This window comes from Gekko japonicus, unplaced genomic scaffold (assembly GCF_001447785.1).
Source record: "Gekko japonicus isolate JY-2015 unplaced genomic scaffold, Gekko_japonicus_V1.1 scaffold2174, whole genome shotgun sequence".
NCBI classification, from domain to species: domain Eukaryota; kingdom Metazoa; phylum Chordata; class Lepidosauria; order Squamata; family Gekkonidae; genus Gekko; species Gekko japonicus.
In genome coordinates, this window is record NW_015167599.1 from 57618 (window position 1) to 76229 (window position 18612).

At 38.7% G+C, this 18612-nt stretch overlaps 1 protein-coding gene across 2 annotated transcripts in view; it reads left to right on the top strand.

Annotated features, from left to right (window-relative positions):
* Positions 1-18612, top strand: part of SIPA1L2 (signal-induced proliferation-associated 1 like 2) — a 104055-nt gene that overhangs the window by 36040 nt on the left and 49403 nt on the right. Inside the window, exons 4-9 of one of the 2 annotated variants that reach the window (XM_015413989.1) lie at positions 1926-2100; positions 3013-3116; positions 7568-7645; positions 13124-13281; positions 14597-15173; positions 18149-18423. In XM_015413989.1, coding sequence (XP_015269475.1) covers positions 1926-2100; positions 3013-3116; positions 7568-7645; positions 13124-13281; positions 14597-15173; positions 18149-18423 — 1367 coding nt within the window. The remainder of the gene's footprint in view (positions 1-1925; positions 2101-3012; positions 3117-7567; positions 7646-13123; positions 13282-14596; positions 15174-18148; positions 18424-18612) is intronic. The other variant, XM_015413990.1, reaches the window with a different exon arrangement.

The window sequence follows — 18612 nt, forward strand, 5'->3', positions numbered from 1 at the left end:
TTCATAACGAGATGTAGGACAACTAACAAAAACCTGCCAAATTGGTGACAATACAGTTTAACTGCTTATGCCAATCTCCCAGCCCATTGGCTGCCCTTAGTAAGGTGTAACAGTCACAACGCCTCCCCAATTAGATTTTGAACTTCATTCAAAAGGAAGTGAGCTGCCATAAAAATGTTCCACAATCCTACAGGTTGTGACCTGGCTTCTGTGACAATCCCATGTGAAGCAACACTACTTATATGAATCTTAATGTGCCAAACGATGTTGACTATTGTGCTGTGTTGTTGTTTTTTAAATGTATAATTGCATTGTTACACCCACGGTGAGTGAAATCAGTGAGCAAACTCAACCAATGAGCAAACTCAAACATTTGTTCAGACAGCTGCAGTAGCTGAGGTTATTGCTTTTACTGGCTGTGTCTGACCATTCCAAGTATTGCAATAGGGAGAGAATAGCTATTCTGTTTGTTTGATGGATATGTTAATAGTACCGAATATAGAAAGTGATAAAGATTGCACATTGTATTGCACATAATATTTCAATTCAGTGTTAATGACAGTAGGTATTAACACACATTCTGGCCAATGAACACCAACAGAGGAGGAGGATTCTCATGTCTAAATGAGTCACTGGCTGTAGTGTGATGAATGCCAATGTGGGTAACCATGTCTTGCTCACTTAGCTGTTAAAGAAGTAATTCTGTTCTTCCCATATAGTGCAGACATTGCTAATACCAATAACATTTCTTGTTGGAAGCTATCTGGTATCATGCATGATTTTTTACCAATTAGTCAGGAAGTGAGACCTATATTTCTCACCCTGTTTCTGTTAGGAGGAAACACACTTCTTTTTCCGTTTATTTCTTGCCTAGGCTATTTCTTGCTAGGCATATAGGCTATTTAAAGCAGCTCTGTTACTCAGGCCTGTCAGCCTCTTAATTCAATTCTGTTTTAGTTCCCAAGTCTTCTGAATATATTTCTGGTTCATCTTTTCACTCTTCCTGGTGGGGTAGCTCCCCACCTAGGGTTGCCAATTATGCGGTAATGGTTGGGAATCTCCTGTTGATGCTCCCTGTATACTCAGTGGGAGTGGTGCCATGACACTACAGGAATTTCAAAAAAACCCTCTGTTCTTTAGCCACAGAAAATAGAGATTTTTTTTGGAGGGGGTTGCATTGTGTGTGTGTGTGTGCTCGCATGTGTGTGCCCATCCTTGGAAGTCATAGCAACCTCTGGTGACCCCTACTGGGGCATGGAGGATGTTCAGAGAAGTGGCTCTGCCTCCTGGCTCTGGTGTTTTCTGGAGGTCTCCCATCCAAATACTTGCCAGGGTCAGCCCTAGCTTAGCTTCCGAGATCTGATGAGATTGGGCTTGCCTGGGCTATCCAGGTCAGGGCTAAAATAGAGATTTTTGAAATTCCTAGGGCATCATGCCATCACTTCCAAGGAGTCTGTGTCCCTAATGCTCCCTAGGGTTGCCAGCCAAGGGCTGGCGTCCCTACCCCCACCCACATCTGTCGTATCAGTTGGGGTCATTGCCACATAGCACCGTGAAATAACTATATGTTTTCCATGGGCAGAGACACATTAGATTGATTTGAAAAGGAAAGAGAAAACCAGCATATGTTAAAATCAACTTCTATTGTTGAGTTGGGCATGTTGAAATAAAGTATTCCAAAGTACAGTGTGATAATGTGAACACTCCCCACAATTAATCCATAGTCTTGATTTTTGTACTTTTCTCTATGTTTAGTATATAAATTATCCCATCCTTGACAGGTTTTAGGCTTTTCTGACTTTTTTTTTTTTTAAAGAAAGCTTATCTATTATTAGAGGAACAAAGTACAGCTGTGAAGGCTTTTAATTATAAGAACTTTGTCTTTGGCTGTCTTTTCCCCCCTTACCTTATTTGTCATATTTCAGCTGAGTTTTCAGCACAAGATTGGGATCCTGTATTGCAAAGCAGGCCAAAGCACAGAGGAAGAGATGTATAACAATGAGATAGCGGGACCTGCTTTTGAAGAATTCCTTGATCTCCTTGGTCAGAGAGTACGGCTGAAAGGCTTTAATAAATACAGAGCTCAGCTAGATAACAAAAGTAAGTTTGAATGAAACAAAAAAAAGTAGTAGTGAGTCCTGAATTTGTGTTTTGATTTTCTGAATTGGAATTGTAAACTACGATATGTGCCTGGCTTGTTAACTGTAACTTGTTGTGATTTCTGAATGCAGAAATTCTTTGTTTTGGAACTCCACCACTCTCAGCCTGTTACGTTGAGAACTGGAAGCAGAGAGTAACAGAAAACTTTACTGCTCCAGCTGAGTAGGACTATAGAGGGTACCTTCTCAGAAACTCTATCCCTCCTTTTCTCTGCCTCCTGTCCCCCCCCCCCATATACACACTGGTGATGACTCACCAAGAAGTGATGTGCTTCAGAAAAGTCAGACTCTCCGGAAGGGGGAGGAGGACTTTTTTTTTTAAATCTGTTTGAAAGTTAAATGTTCAGGAATCCAGTGAAGCATCTAGGATACATATATAGCAATGCTTTACCAGCAGTCTGGCAATGGGAAGGAGCTCTGGATAACATCTAGGGATTCAGCTTGGAGGCAGGAAAGGTGGTAAGCAGTAGACTAACAAACGCCTTATTGTGACATCTGAATGTAGTCAGGGAGGCCAGATGCTATAACTACAGGACGCTCCTGTTTCCCTAACTAAAAGTAATAAATGGTCAGGGTGTATGTGTATGTGTATGTTAGTGCTGTGGTTATACTTGCTTACCTGTAGCTAATTTTTAATTGCCGCTGGTGACCTGTTGAACTGCCTAATTATAAGTACAAAGTAGGATGTATGCCGTGAGGAGGAGTTTTTGTAACATCACATAGATTGGTTTAGATCTGTCTTGAATTAAGGTAATCTTTCCTAGAATTGAAAATGGAAACATAGTATGGTTCCATTTGTGTACTGTATTGATATTATTTTTGCTGATCCACTTATAATCATATTTATTTTCAGCTGATTCAACTGGAACTCATTCCCTTTATACTACCTACAAAGACTATGAAATAATGTTTCATGTGTCAACTATGCTTCCCTATATGCCTAGTAATAGGCAACAGGTATGTCTCCTTAAATCAGTTTTTGGAATATGCTCTTTTCTGTCACATCTGCATATTGTTTTGTTTTTGTAATCGCCTGTCAAATTGTTATGAATAGGTCTTCGGAACTGTGATTATGATTTAATTTGATCATTGTATGTTACTAAAATACAATGTTAAAGTGTTTAACTTTAATGTTAATTATTGTGGTACATTGCCATATTCAATAGTACAATATTTCTGGAAAGTTAAACATTTTTGGTTTGAAAACCAACTTAATCTAGCCTAGGGCTGCCAACCTCAATGTGGGGCCTGGAGATCTCCCAGAATTCCAGCTGATCTCCAGATGACAAAGATAAGTTCTTCTGGAGAAAATGAGGTAGCTTTGGAGGGTGGACCCTATGGCATTATACCTTGCTGAGGTCTTTCTCCTCCCCAAGCCCCACCCTTCCCAGGTGCCCCCCTCAAAATCTCCAGGAATTTCCCAAACCAGAGTTGGTAACCCTAATCTAGTTTCATAATGTTTGTGTTTAAGTATATGCATGTGAAGATGCAGGGAGGTACATTTTAATTTTTAAACCATTATAATGTACAATTTCAATAGTCTAATCTCTTATTTATGTAGTAACACTTTTATGCAGATAGAAAAGACTGCACTATTCAGAAAATACAATTATGTGTGAAAATATACATCAATATGCTTGTTCAGAATATCTCAAAACATTAAGGATGGCTAAACATTATACAGCATCAGAAGTTTTATAAAACCCTGAGGTACACACATGAATGAAAGAAGTTAATGGGGTTTTGCTGTTGGCATCAGTGGGGTTAGAATTACTGTTTTTGTAAGGTTAACCCTGTCTTTGCCTGTACTAGCTGATGAGATAAAATCTTTGGCACAAAAATGTTTCATAAATGAGGTTATTTATATGTATAAACATACTGTTCCAGAGTTCTACAGGCACTCAAGAACACACCTAAGTTCCTGTGTATGAAAGTCACTGGGCTAAAGTAATTTTTCAACATAATATAAAGATATTAAAATATTTTGGATGAGAAGAGGTATATTTATGAATAGAAAGGCCATCCACAAATTAGATTACTGATGTCAGTGTAAAGTTCTGAATGTTAGTGTGTCTTCAAAGAAGAAACAATACTATTTGTTTGTGATAGTTTCTCCATATACATAAAAGGAAAAATCTTACGTACAACTTGAGATGGGGTCAAAAAAGAGCTAAAAATGTAGTTCTGTTGTAGTTTTTGTGTATCTTGACTGCTTTCAACCTCCAGTAAAGATGTATAAAAACTAAAATAGTCTTTGTAATGGCAATATATGAATTAATTTTAAAATGAAGGAAGGTGGCAAACTGTCAAAGGGACATTTACAAAGTTGGACCAGTTTTCTTTTTATTATCACCACTCTTTCTGTATCATTATTTGATACAGAGCAAAAGAAAATCATAACAAATTGTGATGATGCAAACGGCTTTCTGATGAAAACGCATTACTGTTTAAAGCAGTGCTAGAAATCACATGTGAAAAGACAAACGTCTTCCATAGTTCATCATACCTATAAAATTCAGGACCTTTTGGACCAATTACAGGGATATAGCAGCTATTTCATAAATACATGAAAGTAGTCATACTTTAAATGGCCAAAGTAAATATATATAGTTATACCAGGTTTCCTGTGTAGGTCATTTTTGTTTATTTGTTTGTTTTGTTTTCTTGAACAATTTGTATCTCTCCCTACAGCCCAAAGGCTCTTGGGGCAGCATAATAAAATATAAAACATACTACAACCCCACCCAAACCCACATCAAAAACTATTTAGAACAACAGAAGCATAAATGCCAATTAAGAGTAGCTCTGAACAGCTCCCCACAGTCCACATTAAACACAAATAGAACAAATGAAACACTAGAGTAATAAATGAATGCCTTAAAAACATATAAATTAATTAACAAATAATGCCAAAGCAGGAATGAAATCACAAAAAACAGAAAAAGTTATGTTCAACGGAAATCCCAGGTGAACAAGAAAGTATTTATCTGGCAGTAGGAATACATTTGGCTTGAGAGAAGCTCATTCCAAAGTCATGGTGCCATAACTGAAAAGACTACTTCTAGGAGCAGTCAATTTCACATCTGCTTCCAATGGAGGGTAAAGCAGGGCTTGTCAAGCATATCTTATTTGCCAGGATGCATAAAATAGACTTTACCATAGAGGCTCACAGGAAGCTCAGCATCACATAAGTTAGTTTAAAACCCTTTGTAATCATTTGAGGTCTGCTGCAACTAGTAAAGATAATGGGTGGGATCCAGTGATGTTCGTGGATCTTCCCCACATTTCCCTCACCACTGCAGCCATTTCTGACCCTGGAAAACATGCTTCCTGGGTTTGTGGGATCCACGTGGATAATAGTCAAGCACGTCAGTGAGAAGAAGTGGGAAGGGTGAGGACAGCAAAATCACTCCCGCTGACATCAGCTGAACTGTAGTGATGGAAGAAGAAGGGAGAAATTTCACCCCCTTCCCCCTTGCTGCAGCCCATTAACTCACAAAAACTGTTACTTCACATGAGTCTCACAACCCCAGGAATTAACATTTCAGAGTTCCCTGACTTTGAAATGAATTCCCCTATGCCTTTTTTCTGGGCCATGGAAAAGTGAGAAGGTTGGCTTGTGCAAGGATCACAAATGGCTGGATCCCACCTGATTAATTAAATATTTGAAAGTTATTGCCAATATTCTTATCACATAGTTCTATTTTTCTGCAAAGGTTTCGTTTCCTTTGCTAACACACAGCATACAGAATGCATTGGAAAAACATTTCAGAAGCTGTAATCTTATCTGTGGATGGTTTAAATTGCAGCTGTCATTTGGTATGGAAAATGGCATATACTTGGATAAGCTTGATTTTGAGTAAATACTTGTAGTTTGTGGTCACAGGCAATGACAATAAATAGTGACCTTACTTGATGTTGAATGTTTGTCTTTGTCTTGGATTTGCTAATTGGTACAGGAAATAACCTTTTGCCCTGATCCACCTTTTCTGGAATTGTATATTGTCTGTCACCCACACCTTTGCATTTGCTCAGCCACCCATACTGCTATTCCATGTTCTTATTTTTGCCTAAATCTTTTCCTAATATCCCTTATGTGTCTTCTTCTATAGAGAAAATAAAGGCTCTTCTTGCTTTATTATCAAAATATTCCAGCTCTAATTCCATTATTTTCCCAGTAACAACCACACCCTTCCACAATGTTTTAATAAACACTCATCATCAGTCTTTGTATCTTGGACAGTCTTGGTATTTTTAAGAGTAATATCGCACTATGTTCATTCCTGGGATAAAAATAATGTGGTAGTTTTCCAAATTTGAATACTATTGAGATATGAAGACCCACCACATTATTTTTTAAAATGATGCTGGATACCAGCAGTACTTGCACAGCATGGACACTTTTCCATAAAATGTAATAAGCACACTCAAGTGACCACATTTAGCCAACCTTAATGTGTAGAAGGAATAGCTAATGAATGTTTAGCTTCTCTTTTCACTGTTATCTTTATGCACTGGAAAGAATCCACATAATATAACTTTTCTTGCTGAGGCTTATTTGAAGTTTAGCACCACAAATTTAGTTACTTATGTCCTCAAGGATAGACATACTAGCAATGTGATGTAGAAATTTTGTTTTGCCTGTAAGGCTTGTCTCATTTCATCCATATAGCCAAGCAGTGAGTACTTTCTGTAACAGGCTGCATTCAAACTTCACAACAAACCTCTGTTTTGTTTGTTAACAGCACTCTTTTCTATCATCCCCCACTCATCTTTTCATGCACGAACACAAGTAAAGGCTTGCAGATTTCAGATTCCAGAATCTCAATTTGTGGAGAGGAAACAAGCTCCATTTTGCCCCAGCATCTGCATTTGGATAGCATAACAAATTGGAGCTTGATTCAATGTTTCTCAAAACACGAAACCATCAACCATGCTTGGAACATAAGGAGGGCACACAGGTGGGAGCTCATGAGTAACCTGTGTTTGTGCTTATTAGAGGCAGGGGTTTGTTGTGATGTCTGAGTATGGCTGTAGAGTGAAATGACATCTACAAGCCTAGTGTTGTCACAGTGAAGTAAAGGTTATACATCCGTCTACATCCATGGTACTTAGCCACTTACTATGAGCATAGGGTTGCCAACAGACCTGGGGAAAGCATCCTGTCCTGTTTAATATAGGCTTAATATGTGGAAATGGGCAGCTGAAGCATGGAGGTAACTGGCATCTTTTGGTAATTAACATTGCATCAAGCCTCTGTTGAAGGGACAGGATATTATTTTTCTCCAGGCAGTTGGTAACCTTTTATCAGCACTATCTCCAGTGAGCAAGGAGTGAGCATTTGTTAGAATCCAGTTACTTGCGAGCCAGAAATAGGGCACACCAGAAATGTTTGTTGCTTTTTCTAGGAAATAACTACGCCCTGCTTGGTCACTGATCAGGACATCCCTCTAGTTTTAGAGCCAGCAGGAGATCCAAACACTAAGGTAATTTTTCACTTTGGCTGCCGTATAGAGTGGGGAGCCCTCATTCAGTGTTCTGATCAGAACGGAGAGCACTACCCACTCTGGTGTGGCCAGCACCACCTCCTTGTATTGGCTTTCCTTATAAATCATACTTAAAGGCTTTCCCTGTTGAACCCTTACCCTTATAAACACCCTTTCAGATCATTTCCTTGCAAGATTTCCCTTCACACTTACACCATTTGCTTTTGTTTCCTTTGGTCAGACCTGATTAATGCAGAACTATTCTCCAAATGTAGTTTTATCTGATTTAAATAAAACAGATTATTTTCTTAAGGCTGAGGTAAACCACTATGGCAATGTTTGGAATGTGCCCAATTTTAATCAGGTCTGATTGAAATACGTGATGTTTATATGTGTAAATATTAACAAGTTATAATTAAAATAAAACCACTTATTTTATGGCTGAACTAAAATAAGTTTGATAGTTTCCTTGTGATGTCTATTCATATTCCACTATTAAATTGAATGAAGAAAGATATAGTATGATTTATTACAAGATATTCTTGTTACTTTAGCTTCAATGATTGAGGTTTATGAAAAAAAGATTATTATGGTATCAGTGCCAGTGTACCTGTAGTAAAGCAGCTTAGAAATATTGGAAAGAAAGGTTTAAGTCTTACACTTCCTTATACATCAAAAACAAATAACCAGGTAGATAATGACCTTGAACTTACGGCTAGTAAATCCAATTTCAAATTACCACAGACAGAGGAGAAACTATTTGTATGAGCCTGGATTGTCCTGTATTTTGAGGGACAGACAGGGAGATATGCAAGTTAAAGGCTTTAGTTTAGATTGATCATATTCAGTAGAGGCTTCTGAAAATACAATAGATTCTACTTAATATTCTCTTTTGGCATGGCATGATATAGTGGATAGAGTGTTGGACCAGACCCGAGTTTGAATCCCCATTTCTATCAGGGAAACTCACTAGATGACCTTTGGCCAGTCATATTGTCTTAGCTTAAATTACCTCACAGGGTGGTTATTGTGAGAAAATGGAGGAAGGAGAATGATACTGTGAACTGCTTTGGGGCCCAGTTGGTGAGAAAAATCAGATATAATTAAATAAATGCAAATGCATCAAACAGACACCCATTTATGGAAATCTCATTAATCTAATAAACTGTTATATCAACATTTATGAACTCATTTTAATATGTTTAGATTGTGATCCTAAGATTCTTACAGCGCAGTCCTAAGGCGAGTAGCACCATTTAAAATCCATTGAAGTCAATAGGCTTAGAAGGGCATGACTTTACTTAGGATTGCACTATTAATTGCAAATAGTGTCTGTGTAGATTAGTGGTGAGAGTCCAGCTATTCTTCTACTGCATGAAGAATCACTTATGTTGGAGGAAGACTTCTTAGGCTGGAGGAATGTTTCAAACTTTGCTGAGCACAGTCAGTAAATCTTACTTCTGCATGCATGTGTTTAGCACTGAGTTGATCGTACTAACATTATTGACCTGCTGACAGAGTATAAGAAAATTACAGCATACTTACAATGTGGCATGTGTACTAAACTAAGAATTTCTATTGTTCTTGGTTAAATGTTCCATTATGGCTCAAAGTATGGTAGAGCAGTAAATAAACAGATTGAACATATCTGAAATGCAGAGATGAGGACAAAGAGAAATTCAAGGGGAAATATGACTGATTCATTAGTTGGAAAATAAAGTTGTATAGGATGCAACAAATACCCAGGCTTTGTTCAGAGGTAACAACAAGCCATAGTTTGTTCTTAAAGAAAGTAGTCCACAGTAATTCTAAGCCTTGAAAATTTTTGGCTTACGCATTTGTTGACATTTCATCCTAATTTGGAATCCTAGTTTGTGGGCAATTTTGTCTGAATTAGTTGTGATGGCAAACTGTGGTGTGTTGGGATTGCAGAACTTCTCAATGCTTTCCTCAGTATAATTTATTTAATTGAACTATTATTCTCCCTTCTTCCATAAATAAAACACAAAGGCATTATGTCTGAGCCACCTGTGAGAGTAGAAGGAAGATACATAAGCCTGAGGACATCCAGGGTTCATTTCCAGAGTTCATTATGGCCTGTCTTAATTTGTTTAATTTCTAAACCAGTATGTTTTTCCATCTCTAGAAAGTATGTTTTTGTTTTCCTTTTTCTCCATTCAATTTTATTCCATTTTACAACTGTACCAGGATTGTCTTTTATGGTGCTGTTCATCAACAATGTAACTCTCCTTTCCTGTTCCTTACACTTTTAACCTGATGTTTATAATCATGCTTGGACTTATCACAGGTTTGCCTTCTTAATGTTATGTGGAATCAGATGTTACTGATTATAATCCTTCTGGTAGTGTTATGTTGAATTTATTTTTAAATGTTGGACATAACTCAGACCTATCTAGGTTGGTAAGGTTTTTAACAAATGAATTCCCAGTTTTTGAACTATTTCAATAATTTATTCAGTATGCTAAATTTAAGATAATAGAAAAATATCAACCACGTTAAGCAACAAAACACATTCGAATATCTATTAAAGTTCCTGAAAACAGATGAGTAGTTGCCAAACTTTTTGGGTCCATCCCTTTAGTTCCACAAACTCATTCCCAGTGCCCCTTACCCTACCCTATAAAAAGCATTATTCAGAATAGTGGTTTATACAACCCACTAAGGACAATAATAACAAATTCAAAACAGTAACTATTAATTGCATATTTATTCAGAATCCAACTGAAAGTTTTTCATTTAATTTATTCAACAAAACTGAACTTAATCCAGTAATACCAGTTTTTCTAAGTCTGGTAGTCCTTTAGTAACCACTGTTCAGTAAATTCTTAATGCAATGGGTAGGCTTGATTCAGTGATGCCACTTTCCCAATGTCTGATTTAAACCTATTTAGTGAGAGTCATCACTCAGACGTATCTTCATGTAGCATACCCAAATAGTCACAAAAAACTTGCAGATCATCAACTTGTATTGCACCTTTCTCTTCTAGCTCAGATGAGCTCAGAAATTGGTATAGCTCACGACAGCCTATATTGTGTTTGAACAGAGTTTATTTTAAAATAAAGGTAGAAATGACATATTTGACCATAATAAGACTGACCTCATTTCCTTGCAACTGCAAATTAATTTCATTGAACTTTGCAAACAGTTCTGAAAAATAAGTAATGTCATGCTTGATCTCTTAGAGTTCATCACTGAGCAAAGCATTTGTGTCTTCAAAAAACTCCACAACAGTGTTAAAAAGGTTGTAAAAGCATCTCACAAAGTTGCCTTATGATGATATGATGATGATAGTGTTAAAAAGGTTGTAAAAGCATCTCACAAAGTTGCCTTATGATGATATGATGATGATGAGTTGCCTTTTGATAGCCAATAAACTTCAGTGTTAAGCAGCAAATGTTCAAAGTCTTCATCATTCTCAACACAGAGCTTCTGGAATAGTTGGCTATTGAGAACATGGCTTTTAATTTTATTTTCTGCAATAATGACAGTGTGTTATGAATTGTGCTGGTGATCACTGAGGTGCAACCAGGTGTTGGAATGCTATTTGCCAGCATAGTGCCATAGCCTGATCAATCATAAATAAGTGACCAACACAGTTTAAGTGGCCTACCTCCAGTGCCCCACCCCACCCCCTTGCCTCTTAGCACTCCCTAAGTCAGTCAGTCAGTCAGGCATTTATTATGGCAACAAGCCATAGAACACACATGCTTAAATATAACATTCATAAAACTGAATTTAGGACAGAAAACTCTATAGGAATACAGTTGAGTGTAATAAAATAAAGGAAAGAACATAAAACAGAGACTATTAGGCAACTATTATTATATTTCGGATGCAGTAGCATGCTAACCAAAATTTTAAATCGAGCCTCCAAAGCGGGGGTTTACCTGCCCCCTGCCACCACTTGGCAGCCCTAATTGGCATCTCCATTGACTTATGCAGAGATTGCCCACCAGGGTGACTAATGCCATCTGTGTCAAAAAAAATGGACCTAAACCAGTTACCATATTGGTAGGTCATTCTTCCTGGGGAAGTAATGCAATAGCTTGTATCCCACAAAAGGTACATAAGGTACAGATGGAATGGTGAGTATTTGCCCCCTCCCATGGCAAACCTCACATTCCCCCTTCTTGCTGTTTCTGAGTTTTTCCTGTCCCCCAGCAACAGTAGCAGAGAGAGGCAAAAAAGTCCTTTCAGTAGATATTTTTGGCAGGATCCAAGCCAATATGTAATTCATAAGAACATAAGAGACGCCAATGTCAGAAATGGCCAAAGGCCCATCCAGTCCAACACTCTGTGTCACACAGTGGCCAGAAATACCAGTGCCATCAGGAGGTCCAGCAGTGGGGCCAGGACATTAGAACCCCTCCCACTGTTGACCCCCCCCAAGCACCAAGAAGACAGAGCATCACTTGCCCCAGAGCCCCTAGCTATACCTTGTGGCTAATAGCCACTGATGGACCTCTGCTCCATATGCTTATCTAATTCCCTTTTGAAGCCGTCCATGCTTGTAGCACCCACCACTTCCTGTGGCAGTGATCCATTCCTGTGGCAGTAATCCATTTTCAATATCTAAGTCAGAAATCTATTTTTATCATCAACAACAATTTCTTATATAGTTTCTTTATTGATAATGTAAATGTGTTGCACATGCATATCCAAAGGATCTGATGGAGGCATTCTTCATGTGCACTAGATAGAGCATCTGAGACCTCCTTTGTACCAGGACCCTGCATACACATCATGACCAAGTTCCAGAAATTCTGTTGGTTTCTATAATGCTGTGAGTAGCTGCAGTTGGAAAGAAAACCAGAGAAGCCTTGGTGAACACAGTGAACTGTTTCAGTGTATTCACAGGGATCTTTATATCCTTATCTTTTCCCACTGCTGTATTCAAATGCAACTGAAATTACCCTGGTTATGATAAACAATGTTAAGGGGTAAAACGCTTGTTACAGATATTAAGAATTTTATATTAGGGATAGAAACAATATGTTGCCTCAAGAAAATGGATGGCAACAAATAATTGATTGGCAGTAAGCCTGTTTTTTTGCATGCCTTGAACACGTGATGCTGCTTTACAGTGGGTCAGAACATAAAACTTTTGTCTACTCTGGTAACAGCTTCATGCTGCATGTTTGAACATGTGTACACTAGAATGGAATTTGTGAAAATTTGATGGTTTAAATAAAAAACTGGTAAAAACCTTGAAGGCTGTGTTGTGTAAAATGGGATGGGTGACTACAATAAAATGTATTGTGGCCAAGTATCTTACGTGCCATCTTCAAATTCAACACTGTTTATTTCAGGTATAGCTTATAACAGGTCTCAAGACTAAACAATGCATCGCTTTTTAAAAAAAGGACTTCCACTTTAGTAGTTATTTTTTCCAGTAGATGTAAATGAGATTCACTGTGGTCAGAATTAACTATTTTAATGCTTATTTTTGCATTTAGCTTCTAAGGAAAAGGCATATAGGAAATGACATTGTTACCATTGTCTTCCAAGAGCCTGGAGCACTTCCTTTTACTCCAAAAAATATTCGTTCTCATTTTCAACATGTGTTTGTCATTGTTAAAGTCCACAGTCCTTGCACAGAAAATGTGTGCTATAGGTGAGTACAGGTTTCTTGATAACTGACTTGATTTTCTTTAAAAATTGCTGTGATTTTCAGTTTGTCATTTCCTATGCAACTGTATGCATTTAGAAATGTTAATAATTAGTAACATTTAGGTATGTCACAATATTATTTAGTACAAATATTTTGTGCACGTCCATTGGAAGGTGATAGTCATTTTTTGCTCTGCGGTCCATGTTATTCAAAGTGAAAGGAACAAGTTCCTTGATTAAACAGGAGCCTAGTCCTGTTTTATTTATCTTGATCACTCAGGCAGTAGAGAAAAGTGAGGAACCGGAGTCATAATTGAAAAGTGAGGAGCCATAATGAATCATAATTGAAGTCTGGCCACATCAGGAAATTACTGTAGTAGTAACGTAGTATAAGACATTAGACTGTAATAGTAACGTAGTATAGGAATGTAGTAGTCATTTTAGGTGTATAGCATAGTTGCACTCGTAACAAATGCTGACTAACTTAGCATAACTAGTGAATGGTCTCTGACACAGAAAGTTGCACTCATAACAAATGCTGATTAACTTAGCATAACTAGTGAATGGTCTCTGTAGTTTTCTTGATAAAAACCAGGGCTCTAGTCGAGGGGGAGCTCTCAGGTACGGAGCTCCGGAAGAGAACCTCTAGGGGGCGGGGCGGTCACGTGGTGAAGCCCCGCCCCCTTCTTTACCCCGCCCTCTGCTTCGATCCTCATTCCGTTTGGGAATGAGGATGAAGCAGGAGGGTAAGTAGCCGGGCCTTCTGACACACTTCCGGTGATGTCAGGGGGCGTGGCATATGCAAATAAGTTATGCTAATGAGTTATGCTAATGAACTCCGGCAGCTCTTTTTCTACAACAAGACCCCTGATAAAAACTGAATGTTACATGATTACATTTCACTGTCTGCTTCATGTATTTCATGGCTCTTTGACCCTGATGTCTGTTTGTGTTTCTTACCACTGCAAAAAATAACTATCTGAAGAAGTAGGCTCTAGTTCATGAAAGCTTATGCTGTTTGTTTTTACAATGGGTTGCAATGCACTTTTTATATCGTAGGTTCCTTATATGCAGCTTACTGATATAAGTGTTTCTGAATCTATAATATTTCATTTTATGATGTGTTAGTACGTCAGGAAATGCACCCACATTTAATACTTTTTGCTGGTTCAGCATGTTTTAGGATTGTTCAGTTAATGTCAAGAGCTGCATCTTCTTTGAATGTACATGCTTGTCTGATGTATCAACAATTTTTTTTCAGGTAATGAAGCTTTGATAATACAACCATCTTTCCCTGTTCCTTTTGTTTTCATTCCTAGTGTTGGTGTTTCAAGATCAAAAGATGTACCACCATTTGGACCACCAATCCCCAAAGGAGTTACTTTCCCTAAATCAGCAGTCTTCCGGGACTTCCTTTTAGCTAAAGTTATTAATGCAGAAAATGCAGCACACAAATCAGAAAAATTTCGAGCCATGGCCACTAGAACACGCCAAGAGTACTTGAAAGACCTTGCAGAAAACTTCGTTACTACAGCAACAGTAGACACGTCGGTCAAATTTAGTTTTATTACACTGGGAGCAAAGAAAAAAGAGCGAGTCAAACCAAGAAAGGATGCCCACTTATTCAGTGTTGGAGCAGTGATATGGAATGTTATAGCACGGGATTTTGGTCAGTCTCTTGACATTGAATGTCTCCTTGGTATCTCAAATGAGTTTATCGTGTTGATTGAAAAGGAATCAAAAAATGTTGTCTTTAACTGCTCCTGTAGAGATGTTATTGGATGGACATCTGGGTTAATGAGTGTTAAAATCTTTTATGAAAGAGGAGAATGCATTCTTCTGTCTGCACTTGATAACTGTGCTGATGACATCAGAGAAGTGGTTCAAAGACTAGAAGTAAGTATGGTTTCTTTTAGTGTTTTCTATTTCAAAATTTACTATCAATGCTAAATATACATAGAGAGATGGATAAATGTAATACTTGACTGCAGAATCTGGTAACCAGAGTTTGGCTGACATGTCCACATATACAGTCTCTACAAGCTTAAATTGGAAACCTGAGAATTTCCTGTCTTGAAAGAAATTACTGTGGTGTTGACAGACTGTATGTAGCATGAGGTGTGCAGATTTCCAAAATGCTTCATGAAGAAGTCTAAGGGAGTAGTATGTAAGATAAGTAGGTTCACTGACTGTCTCTTCAAGTTAACCTAACTAATGACTTGGGTTTTTTCCTGCCCCAGTTTTCCCATGTTTGAAGTGTGACTACTTTGCCTCTGGAGAAATTGTCAAATGCAGTTCTTCCTCGAAGCAGACACCATCCCCTAAACATCCAGGACAGAGAACAAGCTGTAGGCTCTTTCTCCCTCCTTAGTTGTGTTGTGACTCAAGCAGTTTTGCCAAAATTGGTGATGGAACTACTGTTTCGAAAATTGTGTGGGACAGGGAAAAACTAAGGTTGCCAACTCAGGCTTGGAGAATTCCTGGAGGTTCTGGGGGTGGCCCTGGGGAGAGCAGGGTTTGGGAAGGAGAGGAACCTCAGCAGGGTATAATTTCATAGAGTCTACATTCCAAAGCTGCCATTTCCTCCAGGTGAGCAGACAGATGTAGTTTGGAAATCAGTTGTAATCCTAAAAAAACTCCAAGTACCATTCAGGCAACCCTAGCCAAAACATGCATTGGGCTAGCCATATTACAGAGTGAAGTGAAAATCTGTGTTATGTCATGAAGTATATTTATATCTTAAATAAATGTAGGTTTACGATCTGCCTTTATGAGAAAAAAGATGAAATCAACAAAACCCTGCTTTAGCATTTTGTCAAGGCAGACCTGACTCAGTCTGAGAATTTTGCTCCCTGGAACAAGATCCTCTTTGATAATGTAACCAAGCGTAAACTGGGTTTGATTCAGAAAACTCCTCACTAACCCATACCATAAAGCAAAAGAAACCTTTACTGAGGAAGTTTTAAGACAAGGTTGTAAAAGCAATACATATCATTCCAGTGGCAGTTGAAGTACAGAGAAAATAACAAAACTAGCTATCTGCATACTTAATTCTGCAGTGTAGGTATGAGCTTCTCATAACTGAAAGCAAAGGTGTTCCAGAGCATACAGCTACAGTCCATAGGCAACATGAATGAGTTAAAGGAAAGGAAGGAAAAAAAGAAATGCAAAAAGATGTACCCTCCCATCATAGGCTATACTTTATAGAAAAAGCAGGCCATAACCTCCTGACCTTCCCCAACCAATCATGAAGATGTTTCTGAGGAACATTCTGGATATAACTGCCTGTCAGGTATAGGATGGGGGAACATGTTTGAAGCCATAGGGAGGCTGGGCCAGCAGCTTTGCTTCACCTCACAGGCAGTTGGCCACTCTTGATTTTCTCAACTGTCATTAGCTCTCTCTAGTCCCCTGTAACTGTTTTTTTTTTAACCTCAGAACACTGAGCTCTGCAGCTGACCAATCAGAGAGTGGGGGGTGCAAGGAGGCAGCTGCCTGGCAGTCGCATAGGGAATCAATGTGGGGAGCGTTTTACCCCTTTTGACCCCCTTAGGGATCGAATTTCTAAAAATCCCTTCTTAGTGAGCACCTACACCATGGTAGGAGCGCTCTCCCCGAATTTGGTGTCTCTAGGTCCAGCGGTTTGGCCTGGGCATTGATTTTATGATGAGGGGACTTTCTTTTATATATATAGAAGAACAGGTGAGTTCAGGAAAACACCACAATTATTTGTCTGTTTTGCTGTGTGAGCCCAGACGATATCTGGGAAAGGCCATGTCAGCCCAGATGATATCTAGGGGGACTGTCTCTACAGTCAAGAGAACCTATGAGCGGGCATCCGTCACTGTCCATTACACATATGAGCACACTCAACAAGGTCTCAGTCAGCATCTGCTGCTTTTTGGCCAGGCATCCCATTGACTGTGGTGTGCAAGGCAGCCACCTAGTCATCTGCAGACACCTTCATTAAGCATTACTCTTCAGATGTTAATACAAGAAGGGAAACCTCAGTGGGGACAGCAGTCTTGCATTCTATTATCCAGTGAATCTCTCACCCCACCACCTGGTAAATCAGCTTGGTGGTCTCCCTTATGGGATTGCACAGGACAGCGATGATGAAAACAGTGTTGCACTTATCTGTAACTGTTGTTCATCAAGTTGTCACTGTGCAGGCACACAAGTTGTCACTGTGCAGGCACACAACTATTCCTCTATTGTAATTTTTTTTAAATCTCTGGCTCATAGTGGCAGCTCAGGAGAACTAAGCGAGAGTGCGGAGCCCCTCCCTGGAGCACGTGACCATTGGGTGGGAAAATGGCTCCAATGGCTCCAGTTGGGAAGGGTGCCTCCTTCTCTGTTATTAGACTAGCTAAAAATATCTTCTGGTGGCTGGCCTGCACAGTTCCCATGTGTGCCTGCACAGTGACAACTCAATGGACAACAGTTACAGGTAAGCGCAACACAGTTTGTCTACAGATTGTATATGGCATCGTCAGCTTAATCTTATACATATTTCCTTGAAAGTAACTCTAATGGACTTCAGTGGGGCTTACTCCCATGTAAGTGTGCATAGGATTGCTTCCTTACCAAAGAATTTAGCTGAATATCCAAATTCATTTCCCTTTATTATATTTATGAATGTTTCTTTCCTCTTTTTTTTCTTAGAAGAGTTTTTAACAGTGTAACTGTAGATGCAAATTTACTCATATTATTTAAAAACATGAAACTTTAAAAACTAATGTTAGGCTGGATACGAAACCTAAATATTTCAATTTCCCCCCAATTTTTTCCTTTCCCTGGCTTTAAAATATCAGTAAATTGTACTTTTCTTATCTGGTGAGAACATAGATAACAATAGGATACTCTTTCAGATAGTTACCAGAGGATGTGAAACAACAGAAATGACCCTGAGGAGAAATGGCTTGGGACAGCTTGGATTTCATGTTAATTTTGAAGGGATTGTAGCAGATGTGGAGCCATTTGGTTATGCATGGAAGGCAGGCTTACGTCAAGGCAGTCGACTAGTGGAAATCTGTAAAGTGGCTGTAGCAACCCTCACTCATGAACAAATGATTGATCTGCTCCGCACTTCTATGACTGTAAAGGTGGTGATTATTCAGCCACATGAGGATGGGTCACCTAGAAGGTAACCTATGGCAATGTATCCCATGTGCTTTTGACATTGATTATTATTTTGCCCTTTCACTGTTGACTTTCTTTCATATGGATTCATATGGATCCACAGAAAAGCAATATTGTTTTGTATCATTGCTAAGGAGATTGTTGCAGGCAGCTAAAGCATTTATGTAGGGATTGTTGTGTTATGCAGTTTTTC